Here is a 27,638-nt window from a genome sequence, read left to right on the forward strand (position 1 = left end):
GCAGATCCTCTCCAGTTCTGTCAGGTTGGATGGTTTTTAGGTCTCTCCAGAGATGCTCAATTGGGTTTAAGTCAGGGCTCTGGCTGGGCCATTCAAGAACAGTCACGGAGTTGTTGTGAAGCCACTCTTTCGTTATTTTAGCTGTGTGCTTAGGGTCATTGTCTTGTTGGGAGGTTCGACCTAGTCTGAGGTCCTGAGCACTCTGGAGAAGGTTTTCGTCCAGAATATCGCTGTACTTGGCCGCATTCATCTTTCCCTCGATTGCAACCAGTCGTCCTGTCCCTGCAGCTGAAAAACACCCCCACAGCATGATGCTGCCACCACCATGCTTCACTGTTGGGACTGTATTGACAGGTGATGAGCAGTGCCTGGTTTTCTCCACACATACCGCTTAGAATTAAGGCCAAAAAGTTCTATCTTGGTCTCATCAGACCAGAGAATCTTAGTCAGGTGTTTTTTTAGCAAACTCCATGCGGGCTTTCATGTGTCTTGCACTGAGGAGAGGCTTCAGTCGGGCCACTCTGCCATAAAGCCCCGACTGGTGGAGGGCTGCAGTGATGGTTGACTTTCTACAACTTTCTCCCATCTCCCGACTGCATCTCTGGAGCTCAGCCACAGTGATCTTTGGGTTCTTCTTTAACTCTCTCACCAAGGCTCTTCTCCCCCGATAGCTCAGTTTGGCCGGACGGCCAGCTCTAGGAAGGGTTCTGGTCGTCCCAAACGTCTTCCATTTAAGGATTATGGAGGCCACTGTGCTCTTAGGAACCTTAAGTTTTTTTGTAACCTTGGCCAGATCTGTGCCTTGCCACAATTCTGTCTCTGAGCTCTTCAGGCAGTTCCTTTGACCTCATGATTCTCATTTGCTCTGACATGCACTGTGAGCTGTAAGGTCTTATATAGACAGGTGTGTGGCTTTCCTAATCAAGTCCAATCAGTATAATCAAACACAGCTGGACTCAAATGTAGGTGTAGAACCATCTCAAGGATGATCAGAAGAAATGGACAGCACCTGAGTTAAATATATGAGTGTCACAGCAAAGGGTCTGAATACTTAGGACCATGTGATATTTCAGTTTTTCTTTTTTAATAAATCTGCAAAAATGTTTTTTTGTCAATATGGGGTGCTGTGTGTACATTGAGGAAAAAAAATTAACTTAAATGATTTTAGAAAATGGCTGCAATATAAAAAAAGAGTGAAAAATTTAAGGGGGTCTGAATACTTTCTGTACCCACTGTATGTGTATATATATATATATATATATAGATAGATAGATACACAGATGGAATGCTCACTTACACCCACTATTTCATATATATATATATATATGTGTGTGTGTGTGTGTGTGTGTGTGTGTGTGTGTATATATATATATATATATATATATATATATATATATATATATATATATATATATATATATATATATATATATATATACAGTGAGGAAAATAAGTATTTGAACACCCTGCTATTTTGCAAGTTCTCCCACTTAGAAATCATGGAGGGTCTGAAATTGTCATGGTAGGTGCATGTCCACTGTGAGGGACATAATCTAAAAAAATCCAGAAATCACAATGTATGATTTTTAACTATTTATTTGTATGATACAGCTGCAAATAAGTATTTGAACACCTGTCTATCAGCTAGAATTCTGACCCTCAAAGACCTGTTAGTCTGCCTTTAAAATGTCCACCTCCACTCCATTTATTATCCTAAATTAGATGCACCTGTTTGAGGTCGTTAGCTGCATAAAGACACCTGTCCACCCCATACAATCAGTAAGAATCCAACTACTAACATGGCCAAGACCAAAGAGCTGTCCAAAGACACTAGAGACAAAATTGTACACCTCCACAAGGCTGGAAAGGGCTACGGGAAATTGCCAAGCAGCTTGGTGAAAAAGGTCCACTGTTGGAGCAATCATTAGAAAATGGAAGAAGCTAAACATGACTGTCAATCTCCCTCGGACTGGGGCTCCATGCAAGATCTCACCTCGTGGGGTCTCAATGATCCTAAGAAAGGTGAGAAATCAGCCCAGAACTACGGGAGGAGCTGGTCAATGACCTGAAAAGAGCTGGGACCACCGTTTCCAAGGTTACTGTTGGTAATACACTAAGGCGTCATGGTTTGAAATCATGCATGGCACGGAAGGTTCCCCTGCTTAAACCAGCACATGTCCAGGCCCGACTTAAGTTTGCCAATGACCATTTGGATGATCCAGAGGAGTCATGGGAGAAAGTCATGTGGTCAGATGAGACCAAAATAGAACTTTTGGTCATAATTCCACTAAACGTGTTTGGAGGAAGAAGAATGATGAGTTCCATCCCAAGAACACCATCCCTACTGTGAAGCATGGGGTGGTAGCATCATGCTTTGGGGTGTTTTTCTGCACATGGGACAGGGCGACTGCACTGTATTAAGGAGAGGATGACCGGGGCCATGTATTGCGAGATTTTGGGGAACAACCTCCTTCCCTCAGTTAGAGCATTGAAGATGGGTCGAGGCTGGGTCTTCCAACATGACAATGACCAAGCACACAGCCAGGATAACCAAGGAGTGGCTCTGTAAGAAGCATATCAAGGTTCTGGCGTGGCCTAGCCAGTCTCCAGACCTAAACCCAATAGAGAATCTTTGGAGGGAGCTCAAACTCCGTGTTTCTCAGCGACAGGCCAGAAACCTGACTGATCTAGAGAAGATCTGTGTGGAGGAGGCCAAAATCCCTCCTGCAGTGTGTGCAAACCTGGTGAAAAACTACAGGAAACGTTTGACCTCTGTAATTGCAAACAAAGGCTACTGTACCAAATATTAACATTGATTTTCTCAGGTGTTCAAATACTTATTTGCAGCTCTATCATACAAATAAATAGTTAAAAAATCATACATTGTGATTTCTGGATTTTTTTTTTTTTAGATTATGTCTCTCACAGTGGACATGCACCTACGATGACAATTTCAGACCCCTCCATGATTTCTAAGTGGGAGAACTTGCAAAATAGCAGGGTGTTCAAATACTTATTTTCCTCACTGTATATATATATATATACTTTTAGTATTTTATATTTATTTATTTCACTGTATATCTCTAAACTTTTCAACATACCCTCTAGCACTCCCTTGCAGCCCCTTCATCTTGAAAACTCCTGTTTTAAAATTTCAAGGAAAATTGTATTTCTCATTATAAGACCCCTTTAACTTCAGTTATTCCCACTTTCTCTTAACAGGAAAACAGCACTCCTGAGGAACACACACTCTATGTGTGGGACCACTTCATCTCTAAATCACTTGCGAAAAACGTCTTCATCGTGGCACACAGCTATGGTGGCTTGTCATTCGTGAATTTGGTAAGTATTTGTTAGAGGTTATTATTATGAAAAGCCCTCCCCCTCCACCCCCTCAGCACACACAGTTGTCTTCTCCGGTGGGAAAAGAAGCAGAAGAGAGAGCAGAATGATTAAAAATAAATAACACTTAGTTTCTTTGAGAAAGTGCTGCTTTTGTAAACAATCCAGTTCATCCTTGTCCTAAGGCACTATCCACTTCCTTGAGCAGGAGGGAGGGATGAAGAAAGAATGAGAAACTGCAATGAGAGCTACAGCTCTGTTTAAGCATGTAGACATGTATGAATAACATCAGACCCTGAGAGAAAAGAGAAAGAAGTCATAGTCTCTCATTTGGTCTAAAAAATATGTTTTGTGTGAATAGGGTTAATGCACCCTAAAAAAGAGAAAATTTGGTCATTTCTTTTTTTTTATTAATAAATGTGTGCAATTATTAGGCAACTAGATTACATAATTTTCCCATTAACCTTAAATAATAATTAAAAAAATGCTTTGATAATTAACTGATAAAAAAACATAATTATTTGTAATCTAATAACATATTGACCATTTTTAAAATTTTGGGGGCAATATGGACATCCTTATTTTCAGTGCCTTTCATGAACCTCCCATCTGTTGGACCGTTTTATGTCTGGGAAATGGTGGCACTAGATGCTTAAAGGTTCTTAGTGGCTTCATGTTTCATTCTTTTACTGTAAATATGCACTTTTTTTCTTCTCAAAAATAATTTTCATCCTGCTGAATATGCTAAAATAAGTTTTGAAGTCACTGATGGTGAACGGAAATGGTTGTTGTATTTCAGATGATCAATCTCAAGCATGAACTTCTGAGAACTATAGTGGAGGTGAAGATTTCTAGCTATTGTATGATTTTGCAAGACTTGAAATATAGCGTAAAAGTCTTATGAGCTACTTTTTCGGTGCTATATTGTCCTTGACAGCTAATACTTCATTATATGGCACAGATTATTAAGATCATTCTCTGTTGTTTTTCACGGACGAAACCCAGTTATACTTGTTTCGAATGACACAAAGAGAAAATGATGACCAATTATTATTATTATTATTTTTTTTTGATGAACTAACATTTTACCTGAACCTTGTGAATGGTTTTCAGCTATGTACACGGTGTTACATCACCTCTGGGGTCGAAGGTCAGGTAGCTCGTTTCAATCTCTAGTCTAGGTGTGTGCATTGTAAGGACAACTTCTCCAGGAGCACTCTGGCTAACCTTTGACCTAACAAAAACACACTTACTTTCTTCTTTCTTGCACATACACACACACACTCCTACACCTACCTGGGAGCATTTTTCATGAACCCGTTTCACTTTTCTTTTGAAGCGAGAAAAGGGAGGGTGGAGCGGATGGCCACGATTTAGCATTCCTCTGATAATTCCAGGAATATGTGTTTTTATCTGAGGCAGGAGTCTTTGTGTTTCGTAATTTGAATATAACTGTTAAATATTTATGTGGCGTTGTGGCCGTGACAGCCCCTCGCTGGTGGAAGCATGGCGGTCTTCCTCCAGAGATCTGTTTAGCCGTCTTTCTCTGATGCATTCCTGTTTTTTTCTCCCTTTTCTCTCATCCAAACACACACACACACAGATGGAATGCTCACTTACACACACTATTTCATATACAAACCATGCTTATGCCTTTCATTGGTTTGGTTATCTCTGGTATGGAGTGGCAGGTATATTCTGATGAGTTGGATGACTGGAGGACTGAACTTAGTTGTCAAACACAGATTATCTGTATAGATTTCATGAATGATGTTGTATAACATCTCAAGTCAAAATCGTTTAATCATTTCAGCTGTTTGACATAAATGCACTGGAAACTCCTCAAGCGAAACTTGAGTATTATTTCAGTTTTTATTTATTCATTTATTATTTATTTATTTAACATTTTATGCTGTCTAACAAGAACGCAAATCATCTGTACATTTCATTGACCATAACCCAATCTAATGAGAGGGCCGGTCATGTGACTTAGTGTGAATAGGCCTTAATAATGGTTCAATGTGAAATGAATTAGAGGCCAAGATGGAAAAGGTGGACACAAAGAGTTGAGTTGAGGAGGAAAATCTTTAGCTCGTCATAACAGATTGCCTGAAAACAGGCCGTCTGTGGCTTAATTACTGCTCCCTTTAACTCCTAACAAACACGTTTCTGATCAGGCACATCAAACACAGGCAGATTAATGTCTCCAGCATGTTGCCTCTCTCTCCCTCTCTTTCTTTTCATTGAAATTCGATTTCTTTTCGAAGGCAGTGTGTAGTAATTATAGATACATCAAAGTGTGCCTTTAAGTAAGAGTGGTGCGTAAGGGTTGGATAGCTTTATGTCAGGACTCACTCTTCCATCTCTGTGTGCCTGTTTCAACTGTTTCTGTTTCTTGTCATATCTGTGCCATGAATTCTGAGTTTGAGGAGACTGTAGACAAACTGTTCTCTCTTCACTCTCTGACACTCTGTTTTTCCTTCTTCTGGCTCTATGGCTGCATTTGATTTCCTGTTGCTTCATAGTATGTACTGAATTTGAACTTATCAGCCATTAATGTGTATTATGAATACATTACCAGATATACTACATCCACCTTGTTGGCATTGTCCTGTGGCTCGTATTCATTGATCTATGATTAGTAATGGAAGCCACAAAGAATTGAATTATTCTGCTTCGTATTCCTCTTAATCATTCTGGTTACTTAACTGGTTACATTAAATCTTACATTGAATCTTACTACACTAGTTGTGCAGTGTGTTTTTGACTTATTAAAAAGATTTGAATCATTAGAGTCATTTGTTCGGGAATCTTACCACACTAGTTGTGCAGTGTGTGTGTGTTTGATTCATTAAAGCTGCAGTCCAAACTTTTTTTTGGTTAAAAATGATCCGAAATCAATATTTGAGCACATAACCAGCCAGTGTTCAAAACTATCGCCTTAGTTTAGCCCGATTCACAACGTGTTTTCTAATTTGAGCATGGCACTGCGTCATTACGTCACGTCTGTAAACATAAAGAAGTTGTCCCGGCTACTAGGCTATCGCATGTGAGGATCCTGCAGGTGGCTGATCCTTTATAGCCTTTTCTCACAGCAGCTAGAATAATTAAATGTATCATTTTGATGGCGGATTGTAATCCAGGAAGGATTATGTGTTTATGAAACACATGTGAATGAAATTTTTTAAACGTGCTTCTGATTACAGAGAGCCTGGGATTACACAAGATTTGTATTTTAAAGAAAACCAGTTTGAAGGGAGAATAATTAGCTTTTTGGGTTAAAAGAATTTCTTAATATGAAATTCGAATTGCATGACAATTAGATTAGACTGTGCAAAAATTGAAATCTACACGTTAATACACACTATACTCAGTCACGCAATGCTGATGTTGTTAACATTAATAATTTGAGAATAAAGTGTGACAATAATAATAATTTGCACGGTTTGATGTGATATGAGCTAACCGATCGTTAGATTTAATCACCATTGGTAGCGTGATTTTATTGTAATGCTTTTTTCCTCAGTTGGTCAGAACAAACATGGCAGACTTGTTAGTTACTTGTTCAGATGACAATATACGGTGAAAATTCTTTTTTGGGTCACATTCTAAGACGTAGGCTAGAATCTGTTATTGCTAAGTACTGTAAACATCCACACCGGTGCGTGACTGACTGCCACACATTCACCCCAAAACATTAGATTCATCCGCGTTGGAGCCGTGCCAGAGCACATCCCACGCAAGGAAGATAATTCCGCAAGCAGCTGCAATTCCAGGTTTTCAAACAGAGATGGCGACAAAGAGGCAAAACTTATGGAATGCAGCTATAAGATCAGACTCAAATAATTTGTTCTGAAATCTTACGACATTAGTTGTACTTTACATGTTTGATTCGCTAAAAAGAACAGACCAATTAGGATCGTTTACTTGGGAATCGGACTACGCTAGTGTGCAGTATGTGTTTGCACTAAGAAGAACTGGCCCTTAAGAGTCATTTGTTCGGTAATCGGACTACACTGATTGGGCTTGTCTGTTTCACACTGTAGATTTAGTAGCATTTTTGTGGTGCATTTAATAAATATGCATGCTAATAAAATGTCATTTAATGTGGTGTTCCATCCACATCAGCAGAAGAATGCTTGTGCGAAAACTGTTTTGCCCTACTTTTTTCCCAAATCTGTTGACTCATTACAATCATCTGCACCCATGGGATAGCAAAATGTACACTTCCGAATCTCTTAGATGATTTCTGTTTAATTTTGTGGTACCATATTGACTTGCCATTTGATGTCCAGTGTAAAATTTGGGTCCTGAAGCAAATCCAGTTGTGATACACTCTCCTTCATCTCACCTGATCATACCTGTCCCATATCCGTCTCTTTCTCCATCTGATCTTGTTTGATTGCTGCAGCAGTTGCTTTCATCTATGAGTCTAGCTGGAGGCCTGTTGGAGCAGCCGTCAGGGCAGAGCTCAGCTCCACGTAACCTTCCTGACTCTCTGCCGGAGAAAAGAGCAGCCGGATTGGAGAAGATGGGGCACATTATGTAACGAGTTATGCAATCATACATCTGCCTCCCAGTGCACCAGTGTGTGGGTGCCCACAGCTTAGATGAAATAAATGGATCAAATGTACACGTGTCGTTGTGCACTCACAAGTTCAGGTAAAAACTTCAAACACCTGTGTGTGGATCAGGACATAAAACACTTCAGTTGCAAGCTAAAAGTAATGATGTATTAGAGGTTTTTATATTGTAAACATAATTGTTGGTCCCTGATGGAGAAGCATCAGAGCTCAGTTTCTCGATAGCCACTTGACTCTGAGGTGCTGTAGTCTAGACACCAAGTTTGGCTTCTCTTCTTTACCTGAATTATGAATCTTGGCCTGTAGCACTAAAACATAGACAACTGAACTCCAGAATACAAGATTTTGTTTAAGTTTTCTTATTGTTTCTTATGCTTTTATGCTGTTTTTTTCTTAATACTTTAAAGCCTTGAATACACTATGTGATTTTTGCCCTGATTTTCCGCCTTTTTACAGTCTGGAGAAGTTGACATTAGTTACTGAAAGTCAGAACCAGTCTGCAGATTTGAGTTGACAGATTTAATAGAAAATCATGTAGTGTATTATTTTCACAAACTCCAGTTTTTTAGCTTCAGACTTTGATTCCATCCAGTCCATATTTTCAGATGACTTTAAAACGCATATTGTTTTCATAATGTCACGTCTCCTTGCAAAATGCGCACCTTTCTGCTTGAGTTTGTTGTGATCAGAATGACTTTAAAGTCTGGTAGTCTATGATCCTCAGTCGTTTAGTGTATGATGCCCAGTTTTTCCTTTGTGACTGTTCACAAAGTCGGTAATGTATGATGCCTAGCGTTTTAAAATCTCTTCAGATTTTAAAAGTCATGTAGTGTATTCCAGCCTTAAGTGTGAAGTCTTAAACACAGCTCTGCTGACTGTAAAACCTTCTGTTTGGAAAAGTGGGTATGATATCTTGCGGATTCACTGGCTGCAGACTGATATGAAATATGAAACATTCACAACCGCAGAGATTTTTTTCTTATTATTAATTTAGAAACCAGTCATGATGCTTAATATTTTTATGAAAACTGTGATACATTTTTTTGAAGATTCTTTGATGAATAAGTAGTTGAAAATAACAGCATTTATTTAAAAAATAAAAGTCACTTTTAATCAAAAAACTGGAAGGACTGCTCCTTGCTAAGTACAAGTATTTATTTTTTTTATTTTATCCATACATTGATTAATTCAATTATTTAATTGCGATGAGTATGATGATATTGACTAGTCCTACTGTTTTTTCTATAAACTGATTGAAACACTAGCCATCGCATGAAGCTCAGACTTGTTGATATTTGTTTGAGCACTGATGATCAGTTCTGACAGGGTGTGATGGTGAACTGGGTTCAAGTCCTGATTGGATGATTCACACAACAGACAAAGGCTTTCTTTGGACCTCAGCATTTTTTGGAGAATTCCCCTGAGTAACAGCAGACAGTCTTCCCAGACCCTGTGTGTGGATCGTTTCTGTAGCTTGAAAAGAGATCCTGACAATCAACATTGTAAAAGATTCCCCCCACTGTGGATTGCCTTTTTCCATTTTACCTCCTCCCAGGCATTGTTTTCTTTATCTGCCTGTTTGAGCCATTTTCTGTTATTTATTTATTTATTAATTTATTTGATTTATGACGGGCCGCTTCAAACCCGATTTTTCCCTCCTGGACTTCTGTTGGGAGTGATTCACCAGAGAGAGAGCTTTGACTACAGCTCGGCAGTGGCTTATTTATGTATTTCCGGCTCATTTTGTCATTAATGTGTTTGTTTTTCGAAGATGACGAGCAATCTAGCATGCACAGATTGTTGTTGGAGAATTGAAGCCTGTCCGCATGCGGCTTTTAATTGATATCAATTTGCCGTCCAGGTGTGTTACGCTGAAACAGGGTCACAGAGGGGGTGGAGTTCTGTGTGTGCTGAGAATAATTAGCTTTCCATCTCATTGTCTACATACACAGCAGATCTGTTTCATGGTATTTTTGGATAAAAATACTGTAACTCGGTACATAAATATGGAACTAATGCATAAAGGATGCTTACTGTGAGTGGGTATTTTTCTATTCATTTTTAGAAACAATACTTTTGATGCTGACTAAAAACTAGTTTATAATATGCTGACGACTATATTATTTGTAATAATGTAAATAATAGTAATAATATTAGCAATTTAATAGGCTATAGAACATTACAATTACTGTGCGATTATTATGCACTGTTAATGCAAAACTGCTTATTTGTACAGCCAAGTCATAGTTATGTGAATTTAAAGCGTGGGTGTTTGTGTTTATCATGAGGAAAAGTGTGTGTCAGCTGTTTTGGATTAAATGAGTTCTGACTCTGCTCAGTAAATGTTGTTAGACGTTTTTATGAGTATGTCTGTTCATTACGGATCCACCTCAAGAGAACATTATATTAAGCATATGGCACCTTGGTAAAATGGAAATAGTAGCTGCATTTTATTGACTATATAAAGACAGTATAGACACACTGTCTGTTAAATATTACAAAGACGAACAGATCTCCAGGCAAGATCTTATGAACCATTTTTTTCCACACGCATGCTACTTCAATATTTCACAATGTCAAATCCAAAAGCACATCAATGGAGTTTATTCACGTTGTGTCATATGACAATTATGTTATGGTGTCACTCTCTTGTGTTTAGCACAATCAATTTTTTTATTGTCACTTCTATGTGTTGTTCTGTGATTTATGTTTGAATTCTGTTTCATTGTGGCCTAAATTTGTTTTGTGTATACAGTCTATTTTTTTGTTGTTGCGCAATTCTGATGTTGTAGCTTATTCTCATTGTTTTGTGTTGTCTTAATTCTGTTGTTCTATGTGTTATTTGTGTATTACGGCTCTCTTTTGTATTGCCTCTTATTTTGCTGTGTTTTAATTTACTGTTGCATTACGGTCTTATTTCTGTTGGATCTTAAAAGGTTTTATTTTCAACTTTAGTAATGTTGTGCATCCTTGCACCACCGCAGTTCTGTGAGGTCAACCTTATGCATTTAACTCAGACTCTCTCTCCGTCTGTCTCTCTCCCTCCCTCTCTCATTTTTTCCTCCCCCACTTCATCTTTTCTCTGTCACGAGCTTAATTAGCCGCTGCTTGTTAACAGGCTCAGAGAGTTTAGTGCATAAACATGGATGGAGGGATAAATTCACGCCGAAACGAGCGCACGATAAGAGAAATCACCCCGCTCCACTATTTCTATAAATAAACTATCAGCAAACGCCTGTGTGGAGTGGCCTATCTTCACACCGACGATAAGACACGCTCCAGGAATGTGTGTGTCTGTGTGTCCAGAATGCACTTTGAAGTGAGAAGAGACTTTGATTTGATGTGTAACTCTGAGATTGCGGCGTGCGCGCCAGTGTTTATGCGTCTGCGCTGACATAGACGTGTTTGTTATGCCTGCTTATTGTCTGTCATCTTCTGTGTGGTTCATCTGGACGAAATCATTTGCATGTGAATGTATATCGCTATGAGTACCGCCTAATAGAATATGCAATTATGTATTACAATAAGCCATTGAACATCCGTGATGAGCCCTGTCATGGTTTGACAGACATATTTCAGACGTCTGTTTGACACTTCATTTCGTCCCATGCTAATGTAAAATAGCCTTTATATAGTTGTTTTAGCATTCTGTTGTGTTTAGCATCTATGTCACGGTACCATTTTGAATACTTCAACCTAATTTCCAAGTCTAAATTTACCAGTGTGTGTATGCTGTCCGCAGCAAACAACAATAATCATGTGTCCGAGTTAATCCAATACATCTATCTCGATGTGCAGATTGAGCTTTTTGCTTTCACACATGTGCCTCTGCCGCTAGTTAAAGAGTTCACAGTGAAATCTTAAGGGGTTCATCATTACATATTTAGTGGGCAGGCATCTTATATAGCTGTAAGGTTTTTAATGCAGCGCCCCATTGATCTGACACACATGTCGGCTCCCGGGGTTACTGGACGTGCCTCCATTTGCATAAGGGCCCTGGGCAAGGTTCCTCTCATGCATTGATTGGCTTGTCCTAGGGAACCTCGCATCGCCTCCCCACATTGATCACTTTGTTTTTTTTTCCCTGAGATAGTGCTATGCAGAGTTCACCTCAAACGCATCCTCCCCAACCTGCAGGAGGAAGGCATGTGGGAGAGAGAAGAGGAAGAAACTTTGCCGCCAATATCTTAATAGCCGCTGCGCTGAGGGCTACCAAGAGCGAGGGAAGGGTCATGTGATGTGTATTCATGTCTCGGTTCAGGATGAGTATTGAACATGGTTTAGAGTTGCAGCGTACGCATATATTTTATAGTTAGCACTTAGTCATACACTCATACATTTTTAGCATTATATTTGTTTTGCTCTCCCTTAAATCTACTTTATGATGTTTGAGAAGGTTTTTTTGCACTAAAAACAGTTGAATTTTATTTTTCTATTTTTTACCTTCTGAAACAGTGGCTCTCTGCTGTTTAGAAGTAGTGCTGCTGAATCGGCAGCAACACGGAAATGTATGTAGATGTCAGAATTTCAGATTGTGGATTTTTTATGATGAGAGAAAACACCTGGACAAAGAAGAATAATATACTGAGACAAAAAATGGATCGGAGAATCTGTCTGAATCAAACACGGGAGTCAGGAATCATAGGCCGTATTGGTTACAGTTTACTGTTCACTGAATCTGTTCAGATTGTTCTCTTTTACGGTTATATTGTTTTTTATGCATTAGTATTAAAAGGTTCTAACCTTGAAGTTAGTCACAGAACTTAAATTTGTTGTTAATACCAATACAGTTAATAAGCAGTTAATATGTTTTCCGCAATGATGCATTCAATTAATAAGTGACAGCAAACATTTATGATGTTTCTATTTCAAATAAATGCTATTCTTTTGAACTTTCTATTTATCAAAGAATCCTGAAAATATTAAGCAGCACTACTGTTTTCAACATTGATAATAGTAAGATTTTAGCTTTGCTATCACAGGAATAAATTGTATTTTAAAATGTACTAAAATAGAAAACATCTATTTTAAACTGTGATAATATTTCACAGTATTACTGTTTTTTCTTTATGTTTGATCAAATAAATGCAGCCTTGGTGAGTATAAGAATCTTTAAAAAAAAACAGTAGTACTGTGAATCTTACTGACTCAAAAGAATGGTCGTCTTTTTAGATTTGGGCAGGAAATTATAGAGTTCTTAAAGTTTCATTGTTTATGAAATATGTATAATTTCAAGAGAGATAAAGGTAATTAAGAACATTAAAGATATACATTGAAGTGTGTCTTAAAGAGAAACTTTCTCTTCACCTGCAGGTCATCTTTAACAGAGTTGAACATACCGCTCTTTCTTCTTCCTCTTGATTTCCTCTTGGAGAGCTTTGTGTGCTGCACATGACCTCAGGAACATACAAATCCCTCTTTCACCTTTCTATGCTTTTCCTTCCGTTCATGTCTCTCCCTCTGAGCCTATGGCAAGGTCTGCACACGGGACTAAGGCTAGTCCTGGAGGACAGCATCCCTCTCTCTTTTTCTCCATCTTTCTCATTTGATTTTCACCTTCTATTTCTCTCTGCCTGTCTCTCTCTCTCTCTCTCTCTCTCTCTCTCTCTCTCTCTCACATACACACATTCTTTGTTCTTTCCGCTTGTGCTTTGTCTCCACTTCATAATTGGAAGCCCTTATACTTTGTCCTAAACAGGTGTGACATGATAAAGCAATAACGTATAAATCATTAATGTCTATCTATTTCATTTTAGTTAGTGTAAAGTTTATGCACCAAAAAGCTATGAACAAGCTATGAAGGGCATTTTGTCAATTGCTTGGTTGTGATGGATAGTGAAGGCTGATTGGTCCAAATTCTCCTTATACATCGTACATGAAACAACATATCTTCTGAATGGTATAGTGAATTTATTGCACTGTGCAAGATTTCGCTGGAGTCGTTCTGGTTAGGACACAGTGTCTGAGAAAAAAAATTCTTGCTTTAATTTGTTTTGTTTTATGTGCAAACGTTTTTGCAGGCAATATTTACAACCAGGATCAATTAAAATTCTGTCATCATTTACTTACTGTTCTCACACATCTTTACTCATGTATGACTTACTTTTTTGTATGGAAACAGTTTTGGTTACCACTGACATCTGCTATCTGGACAATAATCTTCTTTTGTTTCAGAGAAGAAAGTCTTCCAGGTTTGGAATGACATGAGAGCGAGTAAATGATGACGGAATTAAAATTTTTGCATGCTCTTTCTCTTTAAGGGAAGGGCTTAAATTGGACCAGTATGATCTAGACATAAAAAAAAAAAATTAAAAAAAAATCCATATTTAGGAAAACAAGAGGCTTGAAAGAAAGAAAAACAGCTGTAAAAATGCTCTCCTGAAAGGTAAACCACCACACTTTACAAATGTCACTGAACTTCACCTTTCAGAGGATGTTGGATATCGGTTTCTCCATGAGTTTCAGATGTTTTACCTTCTCCGTATGCTTTTTCTTACTCATTCCTCCCTCTCTCATTCAGCATTCTGCCTTTCCCTCCATATGTGTTTTTAAACTGATTGAATGTCAGCATGTTTTATAGCGCCATGAGCTCAACGAGTCAAACAGTTTAGGCCAGATTTCTCGCCGTCTTTCTCTCCTCATGTCACAAGAGAGCGCATTCTGGGTATTCATATCATCACACATCTCCATGCGATTCTGATTATTCTATAGATCTGGACCTACTGTGGAAGTCTGCTCGCCTCCGCAGTGCTCCTGCAGGGATAGACGCAAGCTTCCCTGTTCTGAACACGTAGTCAAATCCTGTTTGAATCTTTTATGAGACCTTTTTTTTTTTAAACTCTATATTTTAGTTATGTACCTGCGGTAAAACAGATTTAATTTTTAAGCCCAGGAAGCCGACACTGAAAAGAGATGAACTGTTTTATGTGCCGTTTTAAGGTTTTATGTGCTGTGAATTACGGTGGGTTGTGTGAAATACTGGAGAGATGGTAAAGGGAGCATCAACAGCTTGTGGTGTTCTTTTGATGTCATCTTAAGACATATGACTGTGGCAGTGGTGTGGGGCTGCGTCCCACTGCAGATGCCTGTGGGTTTTTACTGGTCATAAAATGTGCACACTTGCACAAACGCACACATACCTGAAGTCAGAGATGGAACCTCCATGTATGTGAGGTGTAGGCCCTGAGCAATGTGATTGAATCTGCATTGGATGAAGCTGCAAGTTTCTCATTGAGGAATTCCTCAAGTAAAGCCAAATGCACACTACACAACTAAAGCATTCATTTATAAACCCTTTGGCTTTCAATCACAAACTAGAAGTTTCAATTTCATAATTCTCCCCGACTGCAGTTTGTTCTCGCATAGACTCGCACATGAGAGCAGATTCCCAACATGTCACCAAACAACATGGAGAAAGGTCTTCTATTGTTTTGAGAGATGTGGGCAGCAGTTTGATGCTTTTGTTGTTTCACACTAGCAGCAATCGACACGCATTGCTACATTCTAAGGCTTTTGTAGACGACTTTATATATAAAAGGGAGCTTCTGTCTTGTAGTGTGTGTTTGGCTTATGGCGGATGTCTGCTTTTATTCGGCCTGCTCTCTCACACCTTCAGAAAGCATCATTACAGTCTACTTCTTATCTTGACAGTGTCAGAATTCCTCTATATATCCTCCCACAGCTGCCCCATCCCCCTTTCCCTAACCTCTTACCTTATACTCTCCCCCTTTTCTCCCTCATTTTCCTCCCCCTTCTCTCCATCTCCAGCGTGTCCTCCTTAGGCTTTTCCAATGTGATGCCACAACTCGATTTACCCCTCATCGCTGTCACTTTTTCTCTCTTAGGGGACACATTCTTAATTTGGACTCATTTCACATTGATAAAAACACTAGGGGGCACTGCTTATCCTTTGTAACTGTTTTTGCATAGACTAAAGTGGATGAGAGCAGTGTAGGTGTGTGTGTTGAGAATGAGATTTCTTCACTTGCTTTTCCAATCTGCATTCACAGTTGAGCGGGACAGTTTACCCCGTAGCCTGTTTTTCATTGTCTTTCTCTCTAGTTGTCTTAATTTTTTTGTCCCAAACAAAATGAACTAATGAGATCTTGAGGAGTAACCACTAGTCCTTGCCCATACTGCTTTTTACTACCAGTATTTTTGGTTTTATGCGTCTCAGAGGCCTTCAAACTGACCTGCCATCTCATATTCAGGTCACATGTGTTCCACACACGTACACATACTAACAATAGCCTAGCGAGTTTATTTGACTCATCAATGACATTTAACTCAATAGTGCGAGTTAGTCAGCACCTCAGACGACGGATTGCAATTTCGGAGACTTGGAAATTGAGACTCATGTAGTCATTTTGACGTGACAGTTCTGAATGATCAAACGTCCAAAACGAAGAAGAAAATTAAAAGCAACATAAAAGATACTTTATGATTCCTATAATTGACGCATCTCGGTTTGCGAACTCCATGAATATTGCTCTTCACATCCAGAGGCGTCAAACACGACAAAGAACAAAGGAAACGGCAGAAACTAGCTTCTCACTATTATAACCACAGAAGGAAAATTCACAAATGACAAGATAATCACTGCATTCGTAGTTACCTTTATCAGCACATAAATGTCTTCCGTGGTTCCAAACTAAATAAATAAAATGTTTTTTTTTTGTTTTTTTTCTTGAATGTCCTCAGCTGTGGTTGGTAATTACCACACTATGACAAATCGCTGACAGCAGTTAAATAGTTAAAAAGATAATTCTGCAGTAAGTGGTGTATTAGGGGGAAAGGTCATTCTTGGTCTATTTAGTACGTTGAATCCCTTTCCTAGCGAAATCCAGACTTTGTCCCTTTGTGCTTGAGTGACATGGGCTTTCTCTGTAATAACATCCCTAGTAATGGCCCATAATAATAGATATTGTGCTAATCAGAAAGTATACTACTAAGTATACTAATAAGCATCGAACTGACAACCATCAATAAACGGATTGTACGACAATGCTACTTTTTATTTGGTTGAATGCTAATTACTGCAGTTGGTTTTGTGATATATGTGTTATTTGTATCAATTAAAAAATCATTACTGTGTTCTTTTTACGAGTCTTTAAAGGAAATTTAGATACTTGTTACTTCTAAGATTAATAACACTTGGTTTTTTTATGCTAAAGCAACTTTTTTTTTTTTTTTTGCTTGACCATTATTTTTCAGACTGTTTTGAAATCCAGATTTAAATATAAAATAATAAATGCTGTTTTGACTCTCAAATTATTAGCAAATAAAGAATAATTTAATTTTCTATTTAATAGAAATTTGATAATTTTTTTAGGACAAAGTTTTTTTTTTTTTCGTTTTTCTTTCTTTTGGCTGTCTGTATGTGTGTGTCTATAAAAGTGTGTGTGATGAGGTTGTGAAGCCGTAATAGGTTTTTTTTTTTCTTTTCTCTCCAGCCTCTCTCACACACTCACCCTCTCTTCTCCTCAACTCCTGGTTAAAACGTAGCTGGTGGCTATGAGAAGTTAATTTCAGATTGTTATATATTTCCATTAATTTCGGCCGTCTGGTGCTGGACTGCCTTTGAGAACAGGGGTATCAGAGGCTCATTTTTGGGGGGTTCAGGAGTTCTTTCCCTTCGGCAGGCTCGACAGAGCTTTAGAAATAGATAGCTGATAGGAGAGCGGTTTCGTCACGTTCATTAGCCATTGGTCCCCTTTTTTTTTTCTCCTCCAACTTGGAGTTGTGACTGAAAGGATGGGGTGAGTGCCTCAGAAAGTTTAAACAAAACGTTTCTTCTGAGAGCCCATCTGAAAAAGCCCTGCAGCTAGTCTCAACGCAGAAAAAAAGGGGAGGTTTGGCCTGACACTGACGTTTGAAAGCGTACATGCACTCGTGCACACACACACACACACACATTAACGAGAGCTTCTTTCGTACACACCCACGTACTTAGAATCATATACAGATAATACACAGTTGTAGCATACACACACCTGACCTCCCGGTACACTCTGAAACAAGCGAGGAAACTCCCTTGAGGTTTCAAAGAGGCTTAGTATTTTCTTTTCTTCTCAAGTGGCTAAAGTGCATGCCTTTTTCGTTAATAAAATGTTTTTGTTTCATTACTTTACTTGCTTCTATGTTTTTCCTTGTGAAGACAAACGCATTGTTAGTGTCATGTCTGGTCGCAGTCTAAAGCAGACATAACATGTAAATATGCAAGTATTTAGACGGTAAATATCTAACTTTTAAGTTTTCGGATCTTGTGCTATTTTCCGGTCACAGTGTTTAATATTCAGGATTAATTTCTGGGCATGAGCAGCTTTTATTGATATTCTGTCCAAAGTGACCCTATAAGGATGTCATATTCGTTGTGAAGCAGTGTGTACTTAACATTCATCCAAATAATGGTACTTTTATCATCATGTGTACTCTCTCCGCAGCTGTATTTCTGTCAGACGTGCACTCTGCTCTGCTAGTTTGTCTCGGCGCGCTGACGGCGAGTTGGGCTTTCCTGTAAACACCTCGGGCAGCCTGACCCCTGTCTCTCCCGCCGTCTGCCTGAACCGGCCCTCACCTCCCCTGGCTGACGAGGCCCAGCCTGTGCGTGTCAGTGGGCGTCTGAGTTATGACAGAGCCGCGTCTCTCTCTTCACTCCATCCCTCTCCGTCCCTCATTCTTCCAGCCGGGAGAGTCAATGATCCAAAACTCTGTTAAAACAGGGTCAGCCCCACATGTGCACTTACAGGGTGTCAGTTTAACCTGCTCAAAAATACTTATGGCTATTATTATAGCTTATAAATCATTAAGAAAGTTTAATTATACAAAAATTTCATGGTGGAAATGTGCAGGATGACACATGGGAAGGAGAATTTAATGGGCCAGCAAGTCCCAGCACAGAGAGGGGAAATATTGAGGTTAGCTTTCTATTTTATGGCACTGCCGAAAGGCTGAGGGAGACACATAGTTGGGTTTTGCCCTGTTGATACACACACTTTGAAATATACCGTTCCCTCGTTTCAGTGCGAGAGCAATATCCACGCCGGCTTCGACAGTTTCAGAGGTGATGAAGATGTTGCTGTGATCGCACCTAGTGCTATTCTTTAAGTAAAATCTCCCCTAATTAACACAAGACTTTAATTAGCCATCGGGATTTCATCTGTCTTTGTGAGACATCTGCGTTCCACAAAAATAATGTTTGGCACTTATGTAGAGTTTGAATTGATTCCTCTGAATTCATAACTAATATGAATATAAAGATAATATATAATAATACAGATGAATGATTCCTAATAATATACAATATCTTTTAAGTCAATACTTCAAGCTTCAGGGAAAATTTGGAAAATGATAATAATTGTAAAATCATGGAATAGTTGTGCGGTTGAATAGTCGTATAAATATAAACCATTCAGTTTGGGGTCTGTTTTTTGTTTTTTTTGAAAGAAAAAAAAAAACTTTTATTCAGCACAAACACATTTAATCGTGTGCTTTTGACAGTAAATGTTACAGTAAAGACATTTATAATGTTACAAAAGATTTATATTTTACAGGCATAAATTGCATTAATTCGATTTTAAACATTGATAATAATAAGAAATGTTACTTGAGCACCAAATTAGCATATTAAAATGATTTCTGAAGGAACATGTGACACTGAAGACTGGAGTAACAGCAGTTGAAAATTCAGCTTTGCCATCACAGAAATAAATTATGTTTGTTTTAATGTTTTAAAATACATTAAAATAGCAGAGTTATTTGAAATTATAATGATATTTCACAATATTACTGTTTTTACTGTATTTTTATCAATTATGCTTGATCCATGCATCAGTGTCCATGTATCTTAACGGACATTGCATTTTACAAAGATCGATTTATAACTAATGAAATATTTTAATTTCAATTACTTTTTCATGACAATATGGAGACAATATGGGAAATCTGGGAAATTGAATTGGTCAGTAGGTGTGGGAACCTTGCTAATATAATTGACATTGAAATAAGAGATCAGTTGAATTGGTGGCATCTGACCAATTGAAAACTATGTAAAATCAACAACTGCCCACCAACAGTTGTAGCCGGCTGAATGAGCCGCACTACATGTGAAAATACAAACAAAGAGTGAAGACACAAAAGGAGATTTTGCCGTGATGATACGCACTCCCACACTTGTCGGTACAGTGTTCAGACTCCGCTCTCTCTCCAGGGTTCAAGGCATTGCAGGATCAATGCAGAACGGGTCCAAAATGAGGGGCCCCATCAGCCTTTTATCATCCAAACCGAGATCTCTCCTCATGGGCCCTGTGCCAGGCACAGCTGCTCCGGGGCCCCTCTTTCTCTGATGAGCACATAATACGCACACACACACACACACACACACACACACACACTGCTGGTACACTATCTGTGCGTTTACTTCGCTAACAATATGTTTTCAGCATGTTAGGTATTTGAAGTTCAAGCATATCGGCATATCTCCTACCTTGCCTCAAGGCGTCGGGAGGCTAGTTAAAGTCCATTACTTGAGTTCATTTACAGCTATTTGTTGCATCAAGAAGACCTACCATATCTGACAAATAAATCTTTAACAAAAGATTCTACAGTATATCAGTACTGTGGTTGCAGTAATGGTATCAAATGGTAATACCATGGTACTGTCAAAAAAACCTGGTAGTTTGATGGTATATTTTGGTAATTGAAGCATAAACCGTCAGTGAGGCCTCAAAGAGCTGCAAGCTTCAGGACTCGCATGTGTGTGGCCTTTATTCGACAGTGACTGATGCCCAACCGCACCCCACCCCTGTGCCCCCTTCACTTGCTCTTTCACTCATCCTGCCCCCATGTTTCCCTCTTTCCTCTTGTTTTCCATGAGTGCAAGCTCGACACAGCACCGCTGCCTTTCCTGGCACGCCGCTCCTTATCCTCTCGCTTTTGTTTCCAGTAGGTGTCAAACGCTCACCGCTTGTGCTGTGTCAGTAAATATTTACCCGGCTTCCTTTTCCTCGCCCGCCTTTGCTGACGTGTGTATGTGTGTGTGTCTGTCCGTGTAGCGTCGCCTGCTCACCCCATCTCCGCTCACAAGGGTCCACTGATACCCCATTCTGGCCCAACCTTTCCGGGACAGCACACTGGACGATGTCATCCTTTGCACGTGGCGTTCCACTCAGCGACAGGAAGTAGAAGGGGAAGTTATCGCCACTCGCTGTCCACTTACTAGCATCCATAAATCAAAAACTGGCCGCTGTGGCGCCTATAAATGCACACGTACCTAGGAATATACTCTTGGCTGGACGCTCACAGGGGTTAGATATATCCACACCGACGCACACGCTGCCTCCCCAGGGCCTCATAGTGTCCTGGTGCTTAGGGTTTCCTTCCTGCCCCAAAAACAAAAGACGGGCAGGCGCTGAGGCCCAGGCTTCAAAGCAGGGGAAGGCGCGAGTGTTGTCTCTTCCTGTGCAGGGTGTTGGAGCTCCAGGGGCAGCTGCTGCTGTTTTCTCAGCCCGAGCAGGGGGCCAGAGGAATGAGGGCTGGCCTGTGCCCTCTTGGACCTGGAGAATGAAGAAAGGCCAGAACTTTCCACCTCCTTTGGAGCCCCTCTTGGCTCCAGAGGTTAGATGTCTTAGTGGGGTCAGCACAATGCTAGCAAAGGACACTGAGATTAAGTTTATCGTGACACCGCAGAACTATCAAGCCAAAGAACATGTATTTTAAAGAAAATGATATATTGTTCAAACTTAAGATGAACGTATTAGACACTTTTGAGTTGTAAAACATGTTGTGGATTATGTGCAGAGGTTTTGTGGTGAACTATACCTTGCTTAAATTAGGATATACATTTGCGTTAATAACTACTAGTAACTAGTAATAACTACTGACTCAAGTTAGTTTAAGGCAGGACACTCTCTGTAAAGTGGGATCTAGTAGTTGAATATGACATTGCCCTTTATTGATTCAAGAAGAAGACTTTAAATGTGTAAACAGACTTGAATAGCTGTGCATGCCCGTTTCTCTTGTTGCATGTTATATTTCATATTCCTTTTGCTTGATATAACTGTCAGTGGTAATAAATTACGTTTTAATTGAATTATAATACATGATCATTTATTATATATATATATATATGTATATATGTATGTTTGAAACTATACTCTGTGTGTGTGTGTGATGAAAGTAATCAATATTATCCATTCAGAGGATTTTTAGATAATTTAATATTTATTTATTTATTTAATTGATTCTGGTATGAACATGGTTTGGATCAGTTCTTGCTTGAGAGCTCTCAAAAATTTTGTTTGTATATCTTAAAAGTGTAAAACAGTGGTATTAAATAATGATATAATCATACAGGTCTAAAACGTCAAATAAAACCAAAAGGCTGTTAATTCAGGTTAAAGGATTCTGTAAGTATGTAGTTTATCCGTTCGGTTTTGTTTCAACTAAGTTTAATGGTGCAACACTCAAGTATTTAATAGTGCACAAGTCATAACACAAATATGGGGCAACTGGCCCCAGTTCAAAGTAATAGTTAATTTGAAGAAAAGAATAGCATCATTTTTTTTTGTAGATCTAGATTGTCCTGTTTGATCCTGCTTACTATGCCAAATTTGTTAGATTCTTTGACACTGGTGCATTTTTAAGTGTAGCTTACTTTATGGTCCAAATACTTTTTAGGACCAGTGTATACATTTGCCAAGACATACTGCTGTTGTGTGGATGTGCATGCATGTAGCTGTGCGCAGTGTTGGCCCTCTCTCACTGGTCGTAATTGGACAGTTAATCAATCAAATATTTAAGCTTCATTTTACCACGCAGTGGGATGTCCAGATTATGGCAGCAGTTTGGATGCATTAGTCTGGACTCAGCACCGATGCTAACAGCATGGCTTCCTGAATCAGCCCGCATCTGGATTCGCACGCACGTGCACGTGAGTGTGTGCGTCCGCACTGTCTTCCCTCACCATGGTAATTGCCGCTTTTTTCATGGTGCTATTTGTTGGTAAGCACGTTCCTTTTTAAAAGCCCGTGTTATTTATTTATCTCTTCGCTACTTTATTCCTCCCTCATTCTTCTGGGAATGTGTTGAGTGTTTTTTCCCCCTGCCTCCAGGGACGCCATTGTGGATTACCATTCAGTTCTCACCTAATTATCTGGTGACTTGCACTGCCTTTGACACGTAATTATCAAAGCCCTAAATAATTGTCTTATTGCCTGTGTGTTTGCATGTAAGTCTCATGGAGAGCGTTCGCTTTTGTCGCCAGGACGGCTGAAATGGCGGAGTATTTATCGCTGCACGAGAGTCGCCTCCCCGCCTTTCTTATCGTTAAACTCTCTTATTTGCTTGTGTGTGTGTGTGTGTGTGCGTGTGTGTGTGTTTCACACTATTCTGTGTTCGAAATGCAGGGGCAAATAAAGAAGCGCTTCCACTGCGGTCAGCTTCATTAAGGAAAATGCGATTTTCAACAACTGAAGTCGAGCAATTAGCTCACTACGTGACATGAAGCCACTTAAAGTGCTAAATGCTGTATTTTACAGTAGAGGTCACTTAAGAGGTCAAACAGACGGAGAGAGTGAGAGCGAGATTGGGGGGGAGGATATATGACAACGGGGATATTTTGTCCTCATCAGCTGCAGGATTTAGCCAATATCGGAAAGACCATTTCAGCTAGCTGGTCCAAAATCATCCTTGTGTCTTTAATTGGGTTTCTACTGATTGGGGTCTCATAGCAACTGGGCTATGTAGCAAAAGACAGATGAAGGGAACAGCCTTAATGGAGCTTATCTGGAGAAAAGGAAGGAAAAACTGCTGTCTTCAGAGGTTTCCCGCTGGCAGTCCTTGATACTATTTGACCGAATGTCATGACTGACCATTTACCACATCACAGCATTTTCAAAATCACCTAGTGTAAACAATATATAATAACAACCAGCCCATACCAACTCCTGCCTGTGAGAGTTGTGCTGGCTTTATTATAGTACTTACAAGGTAGCGCTGAAACGATATTCTTTAAACCTTTCTGATAGAGGGGTTTATTCGTGTTTGGGGTCAGTACAGTTTTGTTAATGTTTTTGAAAGTCTTTAATTCACACCAAGCGTGCATTTATTTAATCAAACATATAGTAAGACTAACAGTAATATTTTGAAATGTTATTATAATTTAAAATAAATGTTTTCTGTTTTAATATTCATTTATTCCCTTTGAAGGCAGAGCCATTATTTCAGTCTTCGTTGTCACGTGATCCTTCTGAAGTCCTTGTAACATGATGATTTGGTGATCACAAAATATTTACTATTATAATCAGTGTTAAAAACAGTTGTGCAGTTTAATATTTTTGTAGCTAATATGTGACCCTGGACCACAAAACCAGTCATAAGTTGCATGGGTATATTTGTAACAATAGCCAACAACACATTGTATGGGTCAAAATGATCTTTTTTTTAATTTATTTTTTTTATGCCAAAATCATTAGGATATTAAGTAAAGATCATGTTCCATGAAGATATTTTGTAAATTTCCTACCATAAATATATCAAAACTTAATTTTTGATTATTAATATGCATTTGCACCTTCAGATTCCAAATATTGTTCTATCCTAACAAATGCATCAATGGAAAGCTTATTTATTCAGCTTTCAGATGATGTATAAATCTAAATTTCAGAAAATTGACCCTTGTGACTGGTTTTGTGGTCCAGGGTCACATATAATACATTCTTTGCTGAACATAAAGTTAAAATAACATCATTTATTTAATATGTACTATATATAGTCTTTGCTGTCATTTTGAATCAGTTTAGTGCATCCTTGCTGAATTAAAATATTAACTTCTTTAAAAATCGGACCGACTCCTATCTATATATATATATATATATATATATATATATATATATATATATATATATATATATATATATATATATATATATATATATATATATATATATATATATATATATATATATATTACATTCAACAAGATCAAAATAGTCTTTATTTTTATTTATTTTATTTTTTTATGCACGCTATTGGTCTTATTCATCATTAGTGCATGTTGTTTTCACAATATGATTTCATTGGTTATATTTGCATAATGAATTGCGACTGGTATTCTTTCTTACATTTATTTGCATACTGAATTGGGATTTGTCTTCCTTGCAGCTTTATAACCATTTACAGCTACTTTTACACTGCATAGTAACTAAGTGTTGATTCTTGTGAGAAAAAGACTTATATTGAGAGTCATAACAACAAATGCAGCATTTAATTTTTTTACTGAACCTAAAACTTTAACACTCATTTCTTTTGGTGCCTTTCAAGCACTGTTAGTTTCTTTAGAAAATGCTAATTTGACTGCTAACACAGTCGTGTTGAAAATGAGGGAGTGATGTTTTCGTTCCATCTCGGAGGCTGGATGTCATCTCCGTCTCGTTGCTTCCTTCATCGCACTTTCACCTCTCCCCCTGTCTCTCCTCCTCAAGCCAGATGCTCAAGTGCAAAGAAAAGGGCAGAAGTGAGATAGCAAATGTTTCAACATCTGTCTCTGTTGATTTTAGTGCAACAAGTACTTCCACATGTTTGCTTTTTCTTCGCGCTGTTTCTGGGCAGGAGGTTGATGAGCACAGCTGCCCGGTTTCTTTCTTTTATGGGTACAGACCAGCTGAGAGAGCGGCTCACGTGGTGCTATAATACTTAAGCTAATGTACGGAGGAATGTAGATTACGAGTGTTTTAAGGCTTTGGTCCCGTGCGTGCCGTCATTCTTGCTCGTTCCCTTGCGTTGATTGGCCTGACAGTACATTATTTATTTTTTCATTGGTTCATATGTTCTTTAAATAATTCCAGTGCTTGGCTGTGCCCACAGGGCATTTAGACTTTTAGGTTTACAGTGACGAGCTCTCTGAAGTTATGTGTGTGTGGGTAAGACAGTTGCAGACAGCATGTGTGGAGCACATCGACTGTCACTGAAGGACATCAATCAGAGCAGTGTGATGGTGTAAATCTAATACACATGTTTCAGTTTTCCCAATGGAAAACATCACAGATTCACACACATCAAAGTTGCTCTCTGTCATTTTCCTCTTCATATCCAGTGCCCATGTTTGCTTTGAGGTTGTGTTTACATGATTTTGTCAGGCCGTTTGTCATGGCATGAGTAAATCTGTCGTTAGAGACCATTACAGCCTTTTTATGTGATTTAAATATTCATGCATAACATTTCCATATTAGCAGCAGCATTGTAAAAATATACAACAATTCCCACTAATAGAGTACAAAACTGGGCCATATTTATTTATTTTTGTATTTTCAGTGGACAAATTAAAAGGAGATGCTAACACTTCAGGAAATGTTGATCGTCAAAGTAAATATTTCATGTATTGCAGTTTGTTTTTAAACTTTGTGTTTTTTTATAAACAATAAACTAAATATACATTTAATGATAATAATAATAATAAATTAATAGAAAATTTATTCTGCAACAGATTTGAATGGCTTAACTTCACAGATTTCTAAAAAAAAAAAAATACAAAGTGAAAGAAAAAAAAAATTTAAACCGGAATATTATTTACTTGTCCTGCTGTGGAACGTAGTGAAATGCTCTTCTTGTACAGCTACTTTTAATATTACATTTTGAGTTTCATAGTAGTTCCAATAGCATATATAGTTTCAAATAATAAAAATAAATAAATTAAATAAATTTAAAAAAAACTTCTAATGCTTTTGCAGTAATATGATACCAGTGTACCAAGAATTGCGAGAAAGTCTCAATCTCTGTTTGGTTCTTTTTTTATTTCAAGGATTTTTTAAACCATGTATATCTGGAACATTTAGTTACCTTTCCAAAGTCTGAACACTGTCTTTACTGACACTTTTAGTAGTTTTTAAAAGGTTGAATTTGCTGGCCTCCTGGGTATCATTGAAACAGGAAGACATTTTAGCCATGTTTCAGTCACTCGGTGTGAGTGTATGTGTGTGTGTGTGAGCCGCCATGTGCTTCCTCCCCTTTTCTTTAAGAGGATGCTCCTGAGAAAAGCTTATCAGCGGTGTGATGTATTAGTCCTTAGTGCCTTAATAGATTCCATTTATCTCTATACAGTCCCTCTAATTTAAATGGGCTTGGGGAATGTATTAAAATGACTATGGACACTTTGATGTAGCACCAGGCCAGGTGTAGCTCCTGTAAAATGGATCACGTAAAGTGATTGTTAACCTATTGTTGTCAGACCGGCCCTTTTTCTCTAGCCGTTTATCTTGAATGGAATAGTTAGCGTGACAGGCTAACTCCTTTGGATTGCACACAATCTAAAATGCAAGGATGAAAAGCAGCACATCTTCACGTTTTTCTCTTGCAGAAGCAGTTTTCATGTTCAGAAAATACATGATTGTGTTTTGATATTTACCGCGGTTATTGAATAATGGATCCAACAGTACATGATGCTCTAAAACAGGGGTGTCAAACTCAGTTCCTGGAGGGCCGCAGCCCTGCAGAGTTTTGTTCCAACCCTGCTCCAACACACAAACCATGTAGTTTTCAAATAAGCCTCAAGGACTTGATTAGCTGGATCAGGTGTGTTTAATTAGGGTTGCATCTAAACTCTGCAGGGCTCCGGCCCTCCAGGAACTGAGTTTGACACACCTGCTCTAAAAGATACATTTCTGTTAGTAAAAACTGAAAAGCACTGTGAATTTGGATAATCCTGTAGCTTTTTATTGA

At 38.5% G+C, this 27,638-nt stretch overlaps 1 protein-coding gene across 4 annotated transcripts in view; it reads left to right on the forward strand.

Annotated features, from left to right (window-relative positions):
• Positions 1-27,638, forward strand: part of fam172a (family with sequence similarity 172 member A) — a 184,480-nt gene that overhangs the window by 96,466 nt on the left and 60,376 nt on the right. For all 4 annotated transcript variants that reach the window (XM_058777456.1, XM_058777458.1, XM_058777459.1 and 1 more), the window contains exon 8: positions 3,223-3,342. In XM_058777456.1, coding sequence (XP_058633439.1) covers positions 3,223-3,342 — 120 coding nt within the window. The remainder of the gene's footprint in view (positions 1-3,222; positions 3,343-27,638) is intronic.

The sequence above is a fragment of the Onychostoma macrolepis genome, chromosome 05 (genome assembly GCF_012432095.1).
Source record: "Onychostoma macrolepis isolate SWU-2019 chromosome 05, ASM1243209v1, whole genome shotgun sequence".
Taxonomy (NCBI): Eukaryota; Metazoa; Chordata; class Actinopteri; order Cypriniformes; family Cyprinidae; genus Onychostoma; species Onychostoma macrolepis.